The following is a 23,407-nucleotide window of genomic DNA, read 5'->3' as shown; positions in this document are numbered from 1 at the left end:
CTACTGTCGGCCTCCGTTCTTGCTTGGTTGATTGTTGACGGTAGATAATTCGTTGATTTGTTGGACAAGCATTTATGAACTGTGAGGTCTGTTACACGAAGCTCTGAGAATACAGTGAAGAGCAGTCTCTACCCTCAAGAGACTTCAATCCTAAGGGAGTAGGGGGACTCCCTGGTGCAAGAAACACGTTCTGTGCCATGGTGCATGGCAAGTGTGACCGTGAGAACAGAGGAAGGAAGGGGATGGAGTTCCTCCCGGGGGAGGGGAAACTGAGGCAGGAGAGACAGCGGTCCAGGGAGAGCTCCGAAACAAAAACCACAGTAAGCAAGTCAAAGAAACACATTTCAGGTAAGAGAGGCGAGTATCTACACTGTACTTCTGTAATCTACATTATTTCCTACGTCTGAGCAGAGCTCAAAGACAGATTCCCACAAATGAACAAATAGACCCTGTGGGAGAGCTGCCCCAGCGATTTCAGCCACCTTATCCTCATGAGAATTAGCAGTACCTTTTGGTTTTCAGAAGGCCTGTGCTGATAATGGGAAAGGTCAGGCAGTTCAGTTGAGCAAAGCGAGCTGGGCCAGTGCTATTTTAGTTTAGTGAAGAGGACTGCCGTGGAATCTGGCTGTATGAGTCTACTCCCAGGTTTGTCATTTTTTTAGCTGTGTAACTTTGGGAGCAGAATCCTCCGTGTCTCTCACTTGTCCCGTCTCTAAAATGGGGACAGTAATCTCACAGGACTGAAGAAAAGCAATAAAACTGTGGTCAGGATTTAAAGACCTTAGCTCTGGACTTAGCACAACGAACCAATAAACGTCAACTCTTGCTGTTGAAAGTTAATTGAGCATCTACTGTGTGCCTGTCTCTGGCTCAGTTTGCCTTCTACATACAAAGGCAGAATAAATAAAATGCTAGTAAAGATTATGCCATGGCGCCTGCACCTTTTCAAGCCCCTGATGTTATATGGTACCTTGCTTAGCTGCCAGACTTCCACTCATTCTTGCAGGCCTCTCTGCTGCAAGAGGCACCTTTTTATTTCCCTTCAGCTGCCAAGTTAGATGCTCTCTCCTCTGCTTCCTACCCTGATGCTTTGTTGTAACATTTGTAACCCTGAATTCATTCAGCTTCTCCACCATGGATGGGGGAGGGCCTGGGCTGAATCCCCTTTATGTGCAGGGTACAGTAAGGGATTGGGTTGTTCAATGAATACAAAAAGGCAACCCATAGGCATGAGCAGTGTAGCCTTTTTGCATTAATGTTACATGCTGTTTCTTATTAAGAAACCTCCTCACCGGGTGGACACAGTTTGTTTCATTTAACAATGGTGGTATAGAGCACGTACTAGGGACCAGTGGCTGTTCCAGCTGCTCCACAAATACTGACTCATTAAACCTTCATAATAACCATCTGAGGGAGATACTTTCATGATCCCCAATGGGGAAACCAAGGCAGAGACTGGTTCATTATCTTGCCCAAAGTCATATAGCTAATAAGTGGGTACCATCTGTATTTGAACCTGAGTATGCTGTGTCCGGGATCTTTCCTCGTAATTCTCCAGTTCTCTTTCTTAGGCTGTTGTATAGAGAGATTAGAAATCACATAATAAAATGAAGCATGTGTTTGCTCAAAGCAGTCCATATGAGGTGGATTAAAAGAAGGTTTTGCGTATAATTCTTCCCTTGTCCACCTTGATTTATAATCTTTCCTATGATGGGCATGCGATTCTAAATGGATCCTTTGAATCTTTGATAACGAGGTTCTACCCGGTGGAAACTAGATAGTTATGAAAGTCTATCATATTAATGCATTTATGGCATGCTATTCCTTTGACTCTTAACGTTTTCCTTTATAAAATGGAAACATCCGATTGTTTCTTTGCTGGGAGAAGACAAGATCAGGTTTCAGAGGAGAGTTCCATGAGGTTCGATGCCACGCGTGTGTCAAGCTAAGGAGATAGCATGACATCTTTTTTAGAGTCCAGTCACAATTAAATGCCATTTTATTTTGGATTTGGGGATCTGTGCCAGCTTCCAGCTTGTCAGAGCTGAGAAGACTCAAATCAAGTCCAGGCCTATTTCTACAGCAAACTGGGCTTCTGGCTCCCTGCCTGTGGATTCACTCAGTGTAGCCCATCTGGCTTTTGATGTTCTGCGAGTTCGGAGCAGCTTGTTTCGGGAAGCAGGGCCAGAGGATCGGTGGGCCTGGGGTGCTCTTGATTCCTGAGCAGCCTGTGGTTGCATCTCCCCAGGGCTTAGGGTCTGCTCACCTGCAGCCCTCAGGGGTCTCACACCACCAGGTCCTCCTTTCTTTCAGAGCTCAGGGCCTTGGGCGTCCTCTCACCTCTTCATGGTCCAGTTCCCGTCCCTGAGTTCAGTAGCAGCCTGAATAACTCAGGGTGTTTAACGTTGTGTTTGTTTTTTGGTCAAGCTCATTCCAGGCTGCTTGTGGCGACTGAGCAGGAAATGTATTGTCCCCAAAGTTACAGTGGTGCACCATTCACATTCCCCCCCCCCCCCCCCCCCCCCGCAGTACGCGGGCCTCTCACTGTTGTGGCCTCTCCCGTTGCGGAGCACAGGCTCCGGACGCACAGGCCCAGCAGCCATGGCTCACAGACCCAGCCGCTCCGCGGCATGTGGGATCTTCCCGGACCGGGGCACAAACCCGTGTCCCCTGCATCGGCAGGTGGACTCTCAACCACTGCGCCACCAGGGAAGACCCCATTCACAATTTTTTTTTTTTCCTGCTTTATGCAGTTTGGGGACGATCTGTGTAGGAGTCAGTCTCCCAGTCCGGGGTTTCCTCCTTTTTGACGTTCGCAGCGCAGACCTGACTTGAGAGGCCCAGGGGAACGGCTACTGTCACCCGCCCACAGCAGACCCGTCCCTGACCCTCTCTGGAGCCATGAGGAAGGAAGTGTCCAGGAGGCAGCCGTGTAGGTCGCTGTGAAGGGCTAGTGCACAGCCGTATAAATTGTGTTGGTAGATTATGCTTACCTGGCAAGGGGGATCTCTGCTTATACCAAGAGAGAACTAGAGTCTTGTCTCTTTTTTAAACCTTACTTATGAACGTGCTCCTTCTATGATTACACAAACACCCGTTCCCGGGGGTGTGGGATTGCCGGTGTCCAGCGGGGAACACAACAGGCTCAGTCCTGGGGTCACACTCCAGCCTGGAGAGCGAGCATCACATCCCCTTGGTGTGTACTTTCTTTCAGGGCTGTTTTCCCCACCAAAAGGAGAGGTGTCATTCACCCATAAAACATGGGTGAATGGTCTCTCTAAATAGGCAAGATTCTTTGAAGTTAAGAGGAAAAAAAAAGTGTTGATGGAAATGAAAGGGATGAGCAGGGTTGATGGAAAAGATGCTCCTGAGCGCTTGATTGTAATACCACGCTAAGATCTGAAGTCCATCCCTTCAGGTTCTTAAAATGCCAGTCCGCTTCTTTCTGTATGATGTCCACGTGCTTTGCTTCCCTGCAGCGCTCCCACTCAGGTAGATAAGCACAGGGATGTCCACACTTAGGTCTAAAAGAGCAGAGAACCAGCTCTTTCTATAGGAAAGCCAGTTTTCTTTCTGGGGCCTCACCTATGAATAATGAGAGTTCCAGCTTCCTTTGTAGACTCTTGCTAAGAGCATGGTTTGGAACAAGACAGCGCAGGTGCAAACAAATTACACTTGAGAAAGAAGCTTGCACCGTCTCTTGCCTCCGAGGGTTATGAAATCCCCGTTTGGATGATGGGGGTGCGTGGTCAGGCCAGCATGACAAAGGTTGGCCTCCGGGATTCACTCCCCAGCCGCTTTCCCACTGCATATCTCGGCATCCCAGACCTCCTTTTCCAGCACGGCCACCCCCCCTCCCCCCGCCCACCGCCGACTTTTGCCTCAGCTAGCTACGACATTCATGGCATGATTTTTTTTTTTGCAAAGTTTTGAGGAAGGAGATGTTTGGATCACTTTCATAAATAAAGACCTTGATTTTTTTGTTTTTTTTTGTTTTGAGTTAGGCGCTTGATTTTTGTTTTTAATTCCATGCCAGAGATTAACTAGTCTCTGTGAACCTGGGAAAAGAAAACCATGATCTCTGCCCATCACATGCTTAAAGTCTGACTTAGAATGAAGATATCTATTCCAGCGTCAGCTCGTTACAGGCAATCCTTCTGTGAATTGGAGGGTTTTGTTACAGTGGAAATTATGGTAGGGATAAAAAATTAAATACATACTTGTGTTATTTTTCTGAACGAAAATTTAAATGGTGAGCATCTTATTTATCTTTGAGCATTGGAAAATGAAATTTACTTTAGCCCCCAGCGTTTTGAGCATTATATTGCAAATAACAAACAAGATTAACATCACAAGGAGTCAGCTTCCATTCCATTGTGCAGCATAGTAGGCTGTGAAATTTGATATTATTTTGACTTGTATGGTAATTGTAGAATGACAGAGGGAAATGGATTAAGTTGAAATAGAAGGATACAGCACAGCGCACACAGACTGCCCAGTGCAGGTGGAGGTCGTTGGGCCAAGAGTGGGGCCCCTGAGCACTGTCCCTGAAGATCAGAATTTTATAAATAAAACTTTGCTTCATTCTGCACTTTACGGTTCTTTCAAGTGTCTACATAGATGAAGAGGCCACCTCCCCGGGAAGAGTTGCAAAACCGGCTCAGGGACCTAGAGGCTCACCACACCTGTGAATTTCAGTGCTTCTCATCTTTCCTTGCCTTGAAAAGATGCTGCTTGTCCTTGGTGTGAAGTCTGAAATTCACCCTGCCCCCCACTCTCAGCTCTCAGATTTGGAACCCGGTAATGGTCTAAATTGTAGAGCCTGCTTTTAGGCACCTCTTCTTTTCCTTGAATACATCAGTTTCATGTTGCCGATGATATTTGTTTTTAGAAAAGTGTGAAAGAAGGGGCACCTGTGAAAACAGACAATTGTCCCAACACCCATACAGCAGAAAATGCCAATTAAAGCCTCCAATTACTACCTTATTTCTTGGAGCTTTAAAGCCACTGAGAAGATAGTGGTGCATTTACTTGAAGTTTTAAGGTAATTACTTGTTCCTCCAAGCGTGGTGTCTGGTAACCTAATTCTGTATCAGCCTGACACCCTATAGCGACACCCCACTATCTCTCTGGTTTCAGAATAAGTTTGGGCAGAAACTTGTTCTGATATGAAAGTGCAAAAGGGGGCAGTAAAGTGCTATCCACAAAAACAGAAAAATTGTTTCCCCCAGTATTTCTTATGGTCGATATTACCTGAGTCTTTCTTGGGCCCCAGTTTTATTCATTTATGACAAACTCCTCTGTTTGGGGCATTTGGAGTTGATCTTATTAAGCCATAGCAGCAATCTAACATAAAACGGAAGTGAGGTGAGCCCAGATATCCTGCCTGTGGACGAAATATGCCATCAAATTCACATACTCGTGAATTTAAATCATTTTTTTTTCTGGGGGATTTATGTTCCCAAGTGTACAGAGCATTTCTGAAAGGAATGTCGGGCTTCTGTGTTAATGCTGTGTTAGCTCCACATAGAGCTGGAAGGCCTCAAGTGCATGGGGAGGTTATGGGGTCAAGGCTTTGGGCTCATCCCTAGCAGCGAGCATCTTTTGTCAGGAAGGACCTGGGAAGATGAGCCTCAGTGACAGCAAAGCAGCAATGGCTTGTCCTCATTCACAATTTCAGACGAACCGGTTTACAAACTGACTGCTCTTCCTCCGCAGCCTTTGACATTTAATTAAAACTAAAAGCACTTTCTGGGAAAAGTGCATGTTTTCCAAAATGTGGTAAACTCGAAGTGTACTCAATACAGAACTCCGGTTTGAGAATAAACCTATTCTGTGGTATGACTTGGGGTGTGCCAACTGCTAGGGTAATAAACTTGTTCCTAAAGCTGGGATTCAGGGTCCCTGAAATGTTAGCCAACTCCCAGATCTGTGCAGTTGAATGATTAAGCATAAACTGTACCCCATATTTTTCATCTATTTGAATAAACTGGTTGTGTGTTACTGCAGCTTTTGTAGATTCAAGAATTGATTTGTTAAATAGACCACAATTCAGAGAAGAATAATTTTATTTAGTTGCATTCTCAGAAAATACATCACAAAACAGTTAAAAAAGTCTACAGGCCTTGAATATTCTGTTTTAAACCAGAGTGAGGAAAGATTGCTCAAGAACATGATGGTTTGTTCCTTGAAACTGTACATTGAAACGTAATGTTCCAATCTGATCGCAAAAGCATTTGACATTTATTGCAGAAAATTATGAAAAATACAGAAAGCTAAAAATTACCCCAAGTCCACCATCCAGTAGCCCAAAGCAGCCGCAGATGAAGGCCCCGTGTTTGACCAAATCTGTGTCTGTATTGCCAGCAAAATGAGCAGAAGAACACACCACCTACTGTGTATGTGTGTATATTTTCAACTGAACTTAGCCATTTACTTAAAATAATCATGTACTCTAATGATGTAGTTTTGAAACGAAAGGAAAAATCAGTTCTCCATGGAAAAGTAAAGTCTGTTCACTCAGACAATGAGTCTTCTTTTGCTTAGCAGTTTGCTTCAGAGGGAGAAGAGTATCACCTGTAGGTCTCTTTCCCCCCAGTTTGCACATTGGCAGGATTCGCATTGGTCCTGTTACGTGAGTAAGATGGTCCTGTTTCTCAGGCGGATGATAGCGGCCATAAGTGTGCAGAAAGATTAGGTATTTAAATAGATATTACAGTTGTACGTGTACGACAGTACACAGAAATGGCTCTGGGTCTGAGCTGACACTCTTTAAATGAGAAGCACTGTGATCATGGCTGTCTGCAGGGGGTTTACGTGACCCGGTCATTTGTTTGGACAGAGAAAGTGGCCATTCCTGTCTACATCCTTTCATTCTGATCTCTTTCCTTCTGTGCCAGTTTGATAGTTTTGCATTTGGCTACAATATATTGATTTGCCCTTGTTTATACGGTAGTTTGGCATATCCTTCAATTATATGCCTCCACGTAGTATTTCCCTCAGGAGAACGAGGACTTCTTACTTCAAATCTCCTTTCCCAGACTCTTTCAGCATCAAGGGACCATAGTGCTTTGGCTGTTCTTCTAGGGTCACCTACTTATTTTTGGCAACCTTGAAGACAAGTGTAAGAAGTCGTTGCACATTTGTCCTGAGGTGCACGTGTTATGGTCAGCTGCAGATGCAGCAGCGGGAAGGGGAAAAAAGAGAAGCAAGGAAAACGGGGCATCCGTGGGGGGCTGGGGAGAGCAGCTGTGGCTCCACTACCCAGCGGGCCCCGAGCATCTCAGCTCCTTGCTCCCGTGGATCTTGCTGTTCCATCGGGCCAGGTTCAGGAGTCAGTCAAGCAACCACTGCCCTCATCTGATTTACCCTGTGACACCTGGGGATGCGATGCTGGTCTACAGAAGGGTCCAGACTTGAGAACAAAACGTGATGTTATGATCAGTCAGAGACAGTTGTGTGTCGTGATCCCTGAACTCTTAAGTGGCAGGTTTTGGCTTTAAATGCATGTTATGCTAGTTTTTTCAATGAGCATGTGTTCCTAGAGTGGGTTAAAACATTAAAGAATATTGTGTCGCCAGGGAACTCTAGTCAATATCCTGTGATAAACTAAAATGGAAAAGAATCTGAAAAAGAATGTGTATGTATGTATAACTGGATCACTTTGCTGTACAGCAGAAATGAACACATGGTAAATCAACTCCAACAAAGTAGATTTTTTAAAAGAGAATGCTGTGTCACATATGGCTGTATTATTTTAGAAGTTCCTACAATGATGACTATGAAGTATAAATGTCTAATTGAGATTATTAGAGATCCAATTTAGATTATTAAAGATTAAAGTCTAATGTGTGTTATTAGATTGATTCCCTGTGGAAGTATTAGAATCTAGTTTGGTGAATAACCTTTAAGAACTTGGATTCAGTTTGATAGGTAATTGGAAGGTAAAAACAGATTCTAATATCAAATCATTTCATTTCAGGGACTTCCCTGGCGGTCCAGTGGTTAGGACTCCGAGCTTCCACTGCAGGGGGCGCAGGTTCGATCCCTGGTGGGGGAACTAAGATCCTGCCTGCCACATGGTGTGGCCAAAAAAACAAAAAAACAATCACTTCATTTTGGGCAGGGAAACTTTGGAAACCCTACTCAGACTTTCCATTTTATTCCATGTTATACCGTCTCTGGATTTAGTTCAGAGTCATCACGTCTTATTGTCTTGCTTGGGAATGATTCACTGGGAAAAACCATAGGAGTTGCCTATTTCTGCTCAGCACACCCCACTGCTGTGGCATCCCAGGGAAGCCCTCCAGTGAGAGACACAGAACCACAGCACCAATGCCCAGGAAGCAGTCCTGACCCCAGACTCTCTTGATGGGGAGGAGATGCAGCTTCCCCGTCCCAGGAGCACAGCAGGGTGGCTTGCTCAGACTTGGAGTACGTGGCCCAGAAAGGGATCTGGCCTCCTGTGTTCGCTCTCCTGTATAAGACAAGAGGCACTGTGAGTCTCCTTTGTTTTTTGTTTTGAATTAAAAACCAGCAGATACTATTAAAGAAGACTTCTGACCACTTTTTTTTTTTTTCTTTTTGGATGTGGTTTAACAGAAACAACCTCACCTCTGTGGTATGGGTTACAAACATGGGGATTTTCCTCTAGGTGTCTTTGGCCACAAAAATGGACATAATCTCATCATACAAAAAGAAATCTGCATTTCATATTCACTAGGCAGAGTCAGTGTAGTAATTTAAAATTAGCTGGTTGTCACCACCCTAATTATTCTTTAAAAAAAAAAAAAAGGAAAACATTTCCAAAGTCAATAATAAGACAAGTCTTATTGACTATTACCAAATATTCAGGGCATAGATGTGCTATGTGGTCCGACTTGTTAAAGTCTCTGAGCAATCCTGAGGTAACAAAATCCAAATGTAAGTGACCTGGCTTCAAAAATAGAACTCTGTGGTTACTGGCTTGATTATAACCTACAGGACGCATTGCTTTCCATTCGAAAATGATATTATTAAAAAATTCACCCCGTTTCCTTTCCATGTACATTCTGCAATTCTCATGAATCATCTGGATCCATCTGTAATATTACATTTAAAACACAAGTTCCATGTGTGGTAAGTTTCTTCCTCACCCTTTGGTCCTTGGCTTCCCAGGACATGGCAGGGGTAGCAGATGGCCGCCCTTGTGATGGACAAGAAGATGAACCCATCTAGCTGCTGAGTATGCTGATCTCTGAAGCCTGGGCAGATGCCTGCATGTGGATGGACTTTCTCTTAATTTCCCTTAACTTCATGGCTTGTCTATGAAAAGCTCAATTTAGAAAAAGCTGCATTTCCCCAAACCAGATTTATGCTTTAACGCGATGCAGCGAGAGCTGAGAAGTGTGCAGGCAAAGGGGCTTTTCCCGTCGCATCTCACCTTTGGCCTGGCGTGTCTTCATCTGGTTTGCGTGTCAAGCACGTGTACAGGGACTGAATGAAGACAGTGGTGGAAGGTGCTTTGATCAGTGCTTAGCGAAGAATACATGCTCAAAAGCAGCAGTGCTTCTGTTATTAGTGCTTCTGGAGGTGGTGAATTGCCTTGCATTTCAACTAGGAAGGGATTCCAGAAAACTGCCAATATTCATAAATCCTGAGAGAACGGGTCCAAAACTCCATCCACAGTGCTGCTTGCCGTCCAGAAGCACCATCATACCGGAAGTGATCCTGCTGTGCTCTCAGCAACCCCCATCCCAACTCGAGCTCATCCTAGCTCATCCTATCTTCTGTGCCTGTGATCTGCAAATATCGATAGTTCGTGGCACTAAATTTGACTTAAATTTATTGTGTGTATCTTAGCTGCCATTTGTTCTTTCATATTTTAAGCATCTACCAGATGTCAGACCTTGGGCATTCAGTATTGAGTCAGCCACACGTGGGACCTGCCTGCCCTCAGGAAGCTGGATTGTAAAGTCCTGGCGATCCAGATCCTAGTTTTCTGTCACTCAGAGCATCTGGTGTGGAGGTGCCGTAGTTGTTACACTCACGTTACGCTGTTTGCTCCCATGTTGTGAAGCACATGGATGGACCTGGAGGGTATCATGCTTAGTGAAATAAGTCAGACAGAGGCAAATGCTGTGTGTGATCACTTATATGTGGAATCTAAAAAACAAAGCAAACTCGTGAATGTAACGAAAACGAAATGGGCTCACGGATATAGAGAACCAACTAGTGGTTACAGTGGGGGGGAGGGAGGGGGGAGGGGCAAATCAGGGCAGGGGATTGAGAGGTACAAACTATTACGTATAAAATAAGCTGCAAGGATATATTGTGCAGCACAGGGCATATAGCCAATATTTGATAATAACTATTATATATAATACAATCAATTATATGTATAATTAATTATATAACAATTGATATTAATATTATTATATTATATATAATATCATTGATTATTATATATAATAATTATTAATATTATTTAAATGGAGAACCTTAAAATTTTTGAATCATTATGTTGTACACCTAAAACTAATATAGTGTTGTAAATCAGCTCTATCTCAATTTGAAAAAAAACTGTGAAGGCCCCAGGGGAGCAAAGAGACTGCTGGGCTTGATGTACTTAGTGGTAACGTAAGAAACTTACCATTTGGGCTCTCACCTCAACCACAGCCTTTGTCTACTGAGAAACCATAAAGTCAGCAATTAAAGAGACTGGTGTGCTAACCAGCTTGTATATCTGTATACCTATATATGCTTAAAAAGTAAACCTCTAAAGCACTCCAATATTGGGTTCTTTTATATGGATTTAAATAAGGAAGCAAAAAAAAATTTTTGTTTTTAGTTATCTATTTTACAGCTATCAGTGTATATATGTCAACCCCAATCTCCCAATTCATCCCACCCCTGCTGCCCCCGCTTTCCCCCCTTGGTGTCCATACGTTTGTTCTCTTGAAACCATTTTTCACAGTGAAGGAGCAAATCCTTGCCTAACTTTTTGCCACAGTGTCTTCTGAAAAGTGAGCTAATGCTTTTCAAAGCATTAGGAATAGTGGGTTTTATCGGGATTCACTTTTTATGTGTATCAAATACGCTTATTGAAATTGAGATTCCTCTCTTTCTCTTTTATTTTGAAAAGCCATCCCATGGGTTGACCCCTCCGCATACATTGCTCCTCTGTCACTGACGGTTAAAGCTTTTTGAGTGATTAGTACCTTCTGAAAATACAGACTGAAGTGCAGAGATCCTTGTAGCCAAACCAGCCCATGTGTCCTCTGTTCTTGACTTGACCCCATCAGCCCCAGCAAAAACTAGAACTGGGATTTGGTGAGTGAAGAGAGAGTCATGAGGTTCTCACATGGGCAGGGAGGAAATCAACAGTGAGTCTTTGGTTAAGCAGGAAAAAATAATCTTCGTGAAGGAGACGGGATCTTGGGAGCATTTTGAATGAAGGAAGAGCTTGGTGAGCCCAGCTTCAGACGTAGGCGAGATGTGGGAGAATTCTAAGATGCGCAAAGATGATACACAGCTTGGGGGTGAGGGCAGGTCTGATGCATTCTCTTAAAGGAATGAACTGATGGACAAGAGGATGGACCCATCTGGCTGCTCAGGATCCTGATGTCTGAAGCCTGGATGGGCTCCCGGAGGAGGTGGTCCAGGGTGAAACTCGCTCAGTGTGGAGATCAGAGCTGAGAAGAGGCAGGTACCGGTGTCCAGGCTGCAGACTTCTGTTGTGATTCAGGAATACTTTTCACTACAGCTAACGTGGGGCTTGCTCTGTGTCGGCTGGTACAGAAGCCGGTTTAGGAGAGAAGATGTTTGGAACGGGGGTGGGAAACCCCAGACAGGAGCTGGCCTCTGGTTCTCGGGTGCAGTGAAGATTTCCTAAGAAGGTCGAGGAATAAAACATGAGGAGAAGGATGTGTCAGGAGGGTGAGCCTTGTAACCATATCTAACTTACGTCGACTGCCAGGCACTTTGCCCCTGCTTCCCAAGCCCAGCAGAATCACTGAGGCACGGGGGCGTGGGGCAAAGACTTAAGCCTCAGACATTCAGATTCAGTCCTTCAGTCTGTTCATCAGAAACCAGAGCTGTGTTTCAACCACAAAGATGATGGAGACCACTGGCCTTCGGGGGGGCAGGGAGAAGACCCCGGAGGCCTTCAGTCCCCTGGAGTTGAATTTCCCATGCGCCTCCCCAGAAAACTGCAGAAACGGCCAAGAAGTTCACAGAGAGGCTCTTACTAAGTGGTGATCTACATTTGTCAACAGTTCTAGAGAATCCTATAAGGGTGCACACATGATGGTCTGAAATTTGTCATTATTATAAAAAATAGTCATTTTGAGTTCTATTTCACAGAAAGATTTTGTTAGGTGATTCTCATTCACTTTTTCAACTTTTTTTTTTTAATATATGTCATATATCCTTGCTTTAGCAAGCTCAGTTTAAAAAAAAATAAGAAAGAAAGGGGGCCGCCCTCCCTTTGGGATTGTAAAAGAACACATTCCCAAGGAAGAGTGACAAGCCACTGTGTTCAACATGTATTTTTTTTCCCTGCCATAAAGAGTATTGGTTTTTAATATAAATCTGTAATGTAATTTCTGTTATGTTCTATGATGCTTCATAATCAACCTCATGCACTTTTCAGAAAAATTAATACCGTTCATTAACATTCATCATCATCTGTTCCCTCAGTATCAATTTGAAATTGGCGATGCCCGTCATCCTGGTTTTCTCTCCCTCCCTCCCTCCCTCTCTCTCTCTCTCTCTCTCTCTCTCAATCTCAATCTCTGTCTCTCCCCCCCCACCCCCGTGTCTGTCTCTCTCTCACCGAGTCTGTCTCTCCCTCTCTCTCTCTCTCTCTCTCTCTCCCCCCCCCCCGTGTCTGTCCGTCTGTCTCTCTCTCACCGTGTCTGTCTCTCTCTCTCACCATGTCTGTCTGTCTATCTCTCTTTCACCGAGTCTGTCTCTCTCTCTCTCTCCCCCCCCACCCCGTGTCTGTCTGTCTGTCTCTCTCACCATGTCTGTCTGTCTGTCTCTCTCTCTCCCTCCCTCCCTCCCTCTCTCTCCTCTCTCTCTGAATTATGACCCATTCATCGTCATGGCTGGTGGGCCTCCCTGGTTCAATAAGAGGTTGGATTGGAAGGACTCAGACGTGATGCTTTGTTCTCCGGCTTCAATATTTTAATGAGCCTGCAGGCTTGGCTCCTTCGGAAGGAACAAGAGGGGATTTCTAAGTGTGTTTTTAGTGTTAGCACTTGTCGAAGGATGTTCGTTACGAAGCTCTTGTTTCAGTTTCTCCGAGAAACTCCCCATTAGGAAAGATCTTTCCGCAGCATGGCTGGGAGAAAAGAGAAAGGGAAGGAGGGCGCTGTGGTCTGTGAGCACCAAGGGGATATAGTGTGTCAGTGGTTTGGGTTCTAAAGATTTGCTTCTAAGAATTAACTGGAGCAAATACATCTCAAGGGAGGGGGGAAAAAAGGTTTGTGGGGCAAGGACAGGGACAGTAGTTGCTGTCTTCCCCAGTCGAGGACTTTTCATCTTGCAGCTGAATCAATACTCCAGCTAATTATTTCTGGTTGTTTTTTTATGGGTTTGCAAGATGTTTCTTTTGTTTGGGGTAATAAAAAAACCATTATTTGATCAGTGACTGACTAATTATGATAAGTAATTTGAAACATTCTTGATGAAACTTGTCTGTTAATTAGCATCAACAGCAAATGGAAACTAACAGAACAACAAAGTCTTAGCGCATCCACTGCTCCCTGGAATTGCTACCCTCTTTCTGTGGCGTGCCCAATAAACTGAGGCTGCCAGTGGTTAAAAAATAATGAGCAGATGGGAAGGTCTGACTCACCACCAAGGAAAAGTCATTGTGAAGTTACACAAAGGAGCACTGAAATATTACAAGCGAGGGGGCGGTAAAGAAATGTCAGTAGGTTGCCTTGATCCTACTGGGTAAAGTCAGGAATGTGGTTTCTTTTTTTTCTTATTTTTTTTTTTCTTTAAAGCTTAATTCCTAAATACATTCATCCCATGCTGATCTGAACTCAGATATGTTTGGTCAATAAAAGTGTGGCTCTATAAAATTGTGGTTTGGAATTCTTGATGTTCTCTGGCCATATTGTCATTATCATTAATACTGTTACTTTTTTATCAACTCAGTGGCGCTTTTTTTTTTTATGCTTTTAGATTTCTGCCTGGACAAGGACTGGTTCTATACCCACAGATAGGAGACAAATTGGATATTATTTGCCCCAAAGTGGACTCTAAAACTGTTGGCCAGTATGAATATTATAAAGTTTATATGGTGGATAAAGACCAAGCAGACAGATGCACTATTAAGAAGGAAAATACGCCTCTCCTCAACTGTGCCAGACCAGACCAAGATGTAAAATTCACTATCAAGTTCCAAGAATTCAGCCCTAACCTCTGGGGTCTAGAATTTCAGAAGAACAGAGATTATTACATTATATGTAAGTATAATTCTATTCATTTATGTTATAGAAATTAGGATAAGCTAAATAGGTTTGTATCAATTTTTGTTTCCTTAAAATTATTACTGTGACAAACAATTGGGTGGGAATCTTTGCTGAAAAGTTTTTTAAAGAAGCCCTAATTGAATGAGGGACCCCTGTACTAGTACTCCTCATTAACATAGATACCCAAAGAGAAAACGCCTCCTAGAGTTTTTGTAGTATTGAAATAAGCGGATATATATGAATATATTCAGCATCTCTACTGACAAAACCATTTTTAAGAACCATTGGTGAGATTTTGATAGGTGAATCTTGTGCAATGACTTTTCTCTTCATCCATCCATTCATCCATCCATCCATCCATCCATCCATTCACTCATTCATTTAGTATTTACTCTGTGCCAGAAACTGCATAAATGCTAGGGGTTCAACAGTGAACAAGATGGTAAAGTGGTACCCGTTCCTCATGGAGCTTGTAGTTCCAAGAATGGGAGTTACAGGCAACCCACACTAGTACATGGGCGCCATTAAAACCAGGTTTGGAAGAATAAGAAAAAAACTTGGGTTTGTTCCATGAATTACTTTTTTATCTACCTATACAATAATTTGACACATGGTTTTAGGAACAGATACTGTGTATCCTTTGGGTCCTATCTGAGCTACTGTTCACTCCTGAGGCTGTGAAATCTGATGAAACACATGCCTACTGGGTGCAGGTCACCAGTTGGCACAGAGTTAGGATTGTTCCAGGCCCAGGGTCTGTCTGAGTGCAGTCTGGGTGACTAGGATAGCTAGCTGTTCACATCAGGCAAGCAATGAAATGGTTTTTCTTGGTTTCTTTGGTGGGAGTCTGCACTCACTCGTCATGAGGTACTGAGGTCGTCAGAGGTACTGAGCTGCTGTCTGCTGGGTGTGCTCTCCCATCTCTGGGTGATCAGGTTGAAACGCTGGCTTTCTCTACCTCCTAGCTGCTCTTGAGAGTGCAAAAGCAATAATTCATTGACTACTTATTAAATACTCAACAATATACACTCATTAGTAATTAAAACAAAGGTGATCATAGCCGTCTAATCCTTGTTCTTTGCTGTGAACCTGAAATGCCACAGAGGCTGAAAACGTAGTTTTAAACCAACGTGATACACATAGAATGGCTTAGTGAGAATAAGTAACAAAAAGAGAAAGTGGTGAATTATAGATTTTAAAGCACAATGATCATGAAATGAAAATAAAAGCACTTTGAGGGCTGGGACAAGCAGATGGGGTGGTAAAGTGTATGAAGTAAGAGGGAAATCTTTGAAAATATAAAATAGTCATTAGACAAAATAAATGGAAACCTTAAGCTTTTGGAAGTCCAACGGTGTCTTAAAAAAAGTCTTTTTAAGTAGGACTGTTTACCAGGATGTTTTTAGCATAGCATTTATAGGGACCCACCCTACTGAATTCATTAAGCAGGTTAAGACCCCTGAATAGGGTGGGGAAAAGGACGAGGGGGTGCCTGAAGATAGATGTTCCTCAGAGTGAAATACGTCTCTAAAACTGCACCTGCAGCCCTGGCTCCCGACTGGCTCTTCAGGGAGGTAAGCCACCACACCCGGAAAAGCACGTGGTAGCCCGGGATACAAGAATTGTTCTGAAAATAGAGATGAGGGTTTCAAGTTTGAATGCTGCTGGTTGGGTGGTTGTTACAGGCTGGGTGGGGAAGGGCCCAGAGCTCAGAGGGTGGCCGGGAGCCCAGGGAGACTCAGAGCACAGAGTTGAAAGACTTGCGCCACGTCACAGACATAGGAAGACACTTCAGATACTTCGGGAAACGCAGGCCCCGTTTCCCACCCATCCTCCAGCAAAGCCAATGGATGGACAGCTTTCCCTGAAAGGGAAATGAAGGATGAGAAGCACAACTCTCAAAAGAGTTGGAAAAAGTTAATGCTGACTTTCCATTGCTTCTTCGAGAATCAAACACCCAGACAATTAAGAGATTTTTCAGAGAGTGCTTTCCACAGCCAGTGATCACTCACACATACACACAGAGTCACACCCCACTTAAAACAGTGCTACACTAGGCGGCATGATGGAACACTGCCCGTAACACTGCCAATCACCACTTCAACTTTGAGAGAGTTAACAATGTTGGTATTTTTGAGTTGCTACAAAGTATATGACATGTGTTTGACTCCAAATCCTCCTGTCTAGCTAGTAAGCACCTTCATAACCAAGAGTATTAGTATGAACAGCATCGTTATTGTGTCCTGGTTTCTTTCCATAGGAGGGAAGAAGAGAAGTGATAGTTTGGGGCAGTGCTTCATAACCCCAGAGGGGAACAGTCCAAGTTGCCAATGGACTGACTTGGAATTGATGTTGTTCGGTCATTCCCTAGATGAACTGATTCCAGGAGTACTGGGCCAGGACCCCAGAGACCTGGGTTCTAGTCGTGCTGTGTGAGCTTAACGAGAAAGTCACTTCATTCCTTTGAATTTTGATTTCTTCTCTAGAAACTGCTTTTACTGTTGTTGTTGTTGTTGTTATTCTGGCTAACGATGGAAGTCTCTAGTTCCAAACCGTTTTATGGTTAGACATACACATCCAGTATGGGATCTCTCGTCAGGGTGGCTCTTCTCCAGTTGAATGGACAGGATCTGCTGTAAACTCTTTAAAGACATTGAATTTGATCTGTAGTGTTACCAGGTTTAAAATACAGGCATCACACTTTTAAGTTCTAGAAGTCAACATTACTTTTAAATTGGGAGTGTACTTTTAAACCTACGGAGTATCCACTAAATTCCCCTAGGAAATGACACGACAAAATGACATGCATCCTCATTAGTTTTTCTCCTAGATGATTATGTGCTTTGACATGTGGCAAAATGATATATATGGGTTTTCTTAATGTTGAGAATTGACTTTTTCAGGTGACCTGTTTCAGTCATTAGACTTGGGTTTAATTTGCATAATAAAATCTCCTAATATTAAATGATCCAGAGGTGGGGATGTTACAACCATTTGGTCTGTTTGTCATTACATTCAGATTCTTAATTGCCTTAAAAAGAAAGTAAACATTTTATATAATCTACAGTTGTTTTGATCATGTCTTTAAAAATTTTTTTAAGTTTATAAAATAACTATCTGTTCTGAAGTGGCCCATTGTCAAGGGAAGCTCTGTCTTAGAAAAACACACCAGTTAATACAAGGCAAGCATTCCTAACTGTGTTCTCAGCCTTCATACATAATTGTGTCAAAAGCTTTTCTTGTAGACACTTTCTGTGCTTGGTTTCCAGTTTCTTTTTAGAAGTGATAACCCGGAGCTGAATGAGTCAGAAATTCTGGTGTGGAGGCCCTTTGCAATATCTGCCCTTACGAAGGTTCCATGGCTTGGTCATCCAGCCTCAGCATAAAACCTTGCAAAATACCTACAAAGAGGTTTTCATCACACTACCAACATCATGTGAGTCAGAGATGGATGAAAATGAATGCCACTGTGTGGATACTTTTTAAGTGAACGATGGGCACAGCCCAGCTGTTGGAAAGAACACCTTATGCCCGAGGCACCTCCCAATTTAGCTTTGTGTGGTTTTTTACATTATTTTACCTCAAATCTGTAGCCAAGACATGGATTTGTGGAATAGTCTAAAAGTCATCATTTCTAATGCCTGTTCGATTAAACGTTGCTCTGAAACTACACCCTGCTGTGTTCACAGTGGTCCTTCCAAAAGCCACTCCTTGCTTTCCTTGCCTGGGAAAGTCTTCCTTGAGAAACACTGAATGAATTTGAATGAGTCACCATTTCTTAGGCCCTTCACTGGTTTCATTCTCCAAAGCAATTTTTAAAAAAAATTTTATCAGAGCATATAAAATTAGGAAACTCCTCAGTCAGCTTTGCTGTTTTTCAGACATCAACTCCACTTCTGAGCAAAAATGCAAAATAAATTAAAATGCTTGCACACAAATATAAGGAAACACTATTCTTAAAGAATCAAAACAGAAGAACAGCAGATTCCATTCCTGTATTTTTGTTGAGTGTTTGTTTTCCTTTTTTTGTTTGTGTTTTTCTTTTCTGTTTTTGATTTACTTATTTCTGGGAGTAAGTGTAGCAAGTGGCACTAAAATATACTGAATGTACTGTAAGCCCTTTCCCTAGCAAAATGGTTATGGGAGGTTTCAAATATACTTTTACATATAGATATCTTTTTTTTAATTATTTTTTTAAATTTTATTTATTTTGGGCTGCGTTGGGTCTTCATTGCTGCGCGCGGGCTTTCTCCAGTTGTGGTGAGTGGAGTGCTACTCTTTGTTGCAGTGCATGGGCTTCTCATTGCGGTGGCTTCTCTTGTTGTGGAGCACGGGCTCTAGGCGCACGGTCTTCAGTAGTTGTGGTGCACGGGCTCTAGAGTACAGGCTCAGTAGTTGTGGCACACGGGCTTAGTTGCTCCGCGGCATGTGGGATCTTCCCAGACCAGGGCTCGAACCCGTGTCCCCTGCGGTGGCAGGTGGATTCTTAACCACTGCACCACCAGGGAAGCCCTAGATTTATTTTAGAATATATGTGTGGCCTCTGTAACGTGATTATGTGCTTTGATAGATGAATTATTTATGTGATAAAGGTAGCAAAATCTACATTTCCATCACTAAACATCATCAAGTTCAAGGTCGTGACAACATCAGCCTGTCACTTATCTGGCTTTGAGGTGGGGATTTACGTTCGATACCTTGCATACCATTGGTGAATTCAAGCATTTAAACACATTTTTATTTTTAACCTACGATGGTTGGCTTTGTAATAGAATGGTCATCAGAATCTTGGGTGTTTGGAGGATACACACACACAGCACTTAGAGCGACAGATGAACATGGTAGTTAGCTGAGAGTCCCAAGTCAAGCAGATCTGGGTTCTTGAATGTCCTTCGGCAAGTAACTTACCCAGTCTGCCTCAGTCTCCTCATCTGTCAGCTGGGGATGATGTGCATTTAGATGGGGTGATGTATGTAAAGTGCTTGCCTCCATGGCTGGCACCAAATAAGGACAACTGAGGGTCTCTTTGTGGGGAGGCGAGGTGGGGGGCTGATGTGAGACAGCCTGGGCTCTCCTGAGAGCTGGCGGGCGGGGAAGATGGGCTCAAAAAGTGTCACTTATTTGAAATGCCGTCCACAAAATGAAATTCCAGTGATCGTCCAAGTTTCAGTAATGCTGCGTAACTTAATTATAAGATCTTCCCTCTTTTTTGTCTTTTTGGAGTGTTATAAAAGTTCTTTTGTCCTTGGGCTTTCCTTACCAAGAAACACGCATTTATGGATTTTTTTGTTGGTGGAATTGCCCAAGCTTGTTAGCAGATCCTCCCTAAGTCTCAAAAGAGACAGACTGGGAGGAGGGTTCTACACATATAATCATCCCCCACTTACCATCTCACCAGCCTTGCCAGGGCCTTTTCTCTGCTCCTTGTTACACAAAGGAAAGGCTTATTATTATTGATCATTTCAGCAACATTCCAATGTAGTATAAATATTCTTTTAGAGAAAAACGTACATGTCAGGGTTGCCTTGTCACTGAGACAAGCTGGGACACTACATCATTTCACTAGTCTGGTAATGAAAAGCATCATTTCTTTTTCTTTTTCTTTTTTTTTTTTTTTCAGCCGTGCCACGCAGCTTGTGGGATTTTAGTTCCCTGACCAGGGACTGAACCCGCACCCCCTGCAGTGGGAGCACGGAGTCTTAACCACTGGACCACCAGGGAAGTCCCCCGAATTTCTATTATTTTTTAACTTAACATAAAATCCTTTTCTGACCATACTGAAGGCTCTCTCCTAGAGTATATCAGTAAAGCTCCTTGTTCAATTTAATATGAATACAGCTTAAATTCTTTATACTTTAAGGAATAAAATCTCAACTTCTGCTCAGTTGCAGCTTGTGCTGAGAAGCTTCTGGCTCGAGGGTCTGATGGAGTCACGGTCATTGGGGTATTTATCCCGTATCTGTCAGGGTTTAGGAGGATTAGGCTATTGTAGATTGAGACTCTGTTCATATTCAACTGCGTCACCTAGGCAGTAGTGACAGCTTATCTCATTTAAAGCTAGACAGAGATTGCCCTGTGAGCACTGTTCCTTATTCCCAAAATAACTCATGAACGGACAAGATGACTGGTTCTTAAAGCAATGGGGAGAGACTGAAAACCTCCTATGTAAAATAAGAGCAGATGAGAAATGAAGGCGATTCCTTGGAAAAAAAGGATTATTTAGGAATCGCTCAGAGTAAAACTGCCTTTACTGTTTCATAAAATACATCTTAATATCTCTAGCACCTGTATTTATAGCTTTTGCAAAGTTTACTTAGACTTATAAATAACTGAACAGTCCTGGAGACGTCTTTGTACAAGCATGAGAATGAGTTCTTTCTTAATAGCCTTTAAATATTTATCATCAAAATTTAAAGCAAAATAAAGTACTTTAAGAAGTAGCCAAGAGGCATTAGACAGACATGAAAAGATTACTTGGCGAAAACTTATTTATATAGTTTTTAAGAGTCCCACGTTTGTTCCTAACGGTCTGAAATCTCAGGCTGGGTGTTTGATCACTTAGAGGGAAGTGTTATGGCCTCACACACTCTTTGAGACTGTCACTTTACAGTCTCAAAGGACAGGTGACAGAGGAATTTTTATCACTGTGAGAAAACAGAACTTGGAAAGTGTGAGTAGTTTAGTACAGTTCACACAGCCATTGAAATGTCAGGGGCAGAACTCAAACCGGGTTGTCAGACCCTTAGACCAACGTCATTAGTTTATGACAGTGTCTCCTGGGTCACCAAGCATATACATGTACACAAAGCAAGAGGAAAGATGGTCTAGTCCAAAGCACACTACTTACAGAGTATGGTAAAGAGAGTACGAGTACATACACGTCACATACATAGTGACAGTCAAGAGAGCATATGTACATACATAGTGCATACGTAGCAATGCAAGGATGCTACTCGAACTGGATATCAGACAACTCTGTGTTTGTATCAGACGTGTTGGGCCAGAGGCCCTGTCCTTTGTTGTAACGTATAACTAACTTCAGTCATGGGCCCCAAAGTTGACCTAAGAAATTCTACAGAGCAGTAGGAAAGGAGAAAGGGCCATTGGTTAATGGTGGCTGTAATAGAAATTTGTCGGGTCTCCTGAATTTTCTTTTTTCTTTTTAGAGCTACTATCAATCAATTCCATTTCATCAATAAGACTGTGCTTTGTGTTTTATCGAGTACGATTGACCCTTGAACAGCACAGGTTTGAGCTGCTTGGGTCCACTTACATGCAGATTTTTTTCAGTAGTAAATCCTCCAGCACTGCACTGTCTGCTGTTGGTTGAATCCGTGGATATGGAATAACTGCGGGAACGGAGGGCTGACTATAAATTGTACTCGGATTTTCGACTAGGTAGGGGTTGGTGCCCCTAACCCCCATGTTGTTCAAGGGTCAAATGTACTTTGAGCCCCTCAATGGGAAGTGGCTAAATAGTAAAATTAAAAATAATAAAAATCTCTCAAATGTACAAAAGAGGTAGTAAGAAACTTCAAATTTCCTTAGCCAAGTATACAAGTGCTACAGTTTGTGTGGGTGGATGGGTGGCTGGGTGGATGAGTGGACAGGTGGATGGATGGAAGGAGGGAGGGAGGGATGGATGCATGGGTAGATGGGTGGATGGATGGATGAGTGGATAAATGTATAGATGGATGGATGGGCAGATGGATGGACAGGCAGAACCTCTGTCAGGAGCGTAACTGATCACTTCACAGAGGAGCTAGGCTGTGTGTTGCTAAAAGACAGTCCTGCTTTGCAAATGGCTTTCTGCATTAGTGGAGTAACCCAGTTTCCTTGTTCCTGATGTTAAACCAGGAGATGAAGGTATTCTTTTATTGAAGCAAACATGTGGAAAATTGCTCTGCCTTCTTGGAGCATAGAACACATCCCCTGAACGGAATTAGGTTCATGTGTAGGGCAAATTCAGACAGGGCACTTTACCGGGGTTACCACTGGTCTCTAGATGGTCAAAGCAAATAACATCATGTCCATCTAAGCTATTATGCCATCAGAGTGGTGCATTTTCTCATCTACAGTGTTATGTTCTAAGCTGTCAGCAAACATTAATTCAGTCACTGGTGAAGCCCTACCACCCAGAGGTGAACTCTGCCTCAGATGGAGGTTTTCCACTTCAGTGCCGCGGTCTCCCAATTACTGGGTCATTAATATCATTGCAGGCGATTAGTGACAGCAGACTGAGCACGAGGCTTCTGGGATGTGTGCCCTCCCCACTGTGAACTTTTCACTCTGACCCTTCGCTCTCTAGACATTTCCACATCTCCACAAAGATATGTCAATGATGAAGACCGTCAAAAACTCGGGATGGGCTAGAAATAATTCATGCGAACACATGTATTTTCATGGCTCAGAATATTTTTATTAGATGTTATCACTATCTCTTGACCAGGACGTCTCATATTTAAAAAAAAATCAGAATGCTTAAGTAAAGCTAATATAGACAATAGGGAATTATCTTTTATCTTTAGAACTCTGACATCATTCTTTTTTTTTTTTTAACGTGAGTTTGGTCATTATATTGAAGTGGTCATCTGGCCCCCTATTTTTAAAACATGATTCTTCTTCCTTAGTAGGTTTCAGCCCATATTAAGGTTGCCTCTCATGTATAAAGGTAAATTATGCTTTAACCATTGACTATCACATTCTCACAATTCATTCTGAATCATTGTGACACTAAGATTAACTCCCTGAAAGCACGCTAGATGTAAAGTTTTCTAATGAAATCTTGTTGAAAATTTTTCTTGCCTAATGAGAGATTCTACCTGCATAAATCATCATAACTTGTAGCAATAAAATTTTAGACTCAGAAAAGGATGTTTTCCCGCAACAGAATTTATGAAAAATCAAGACATCAAGGTGTTGCAAGCAATATTTTGAGGGGA

General features: G+C 42.9%; 1 protein-coding gene across 1 annotated transcript in view; it reads left to right on the top strand.

The window, feature by feature from the left end:
- The window catches only part of EFNB2 (ephrin B2), a 43,411-nt gene that overhangs the window by 9,109 nt on the left and 10,895 nt on the right, over nucleotides 1–23,407 (top strand). The window contains exon 2 of the mRNA XM_004313156.4: nucleotides 14,176–14,459. Within this exon, the coding sequence (XP_004313204.1) occupies nucleotides 14,176–14,459 (284 nt within the window). The remainder of the gene's footprint in view (nucleotides 1–14,175; nucleotides 14,460–23,407) is intronic.

This window comes from Tursiops truncatus, chromosome 18, assembly GCF_011762595.2.
Source record: "Tursiops truncatus isolate mTurTru1 chromosome 18, mTurTru1.mat.Y, whole genome shotgun sequence".
Classification (NCBI taxonomy): Eukaryota; Metazoa; Chordata; class Mammalia; order Artiodactyla; family Delphinidae; genus Tursiops; species Tursiops truncatus.
The sequence above is the reverse complement of the archived record's forward strand: the minus strand, read 5'-3'. Positions and strand labels throughout refer to the sequence as shown.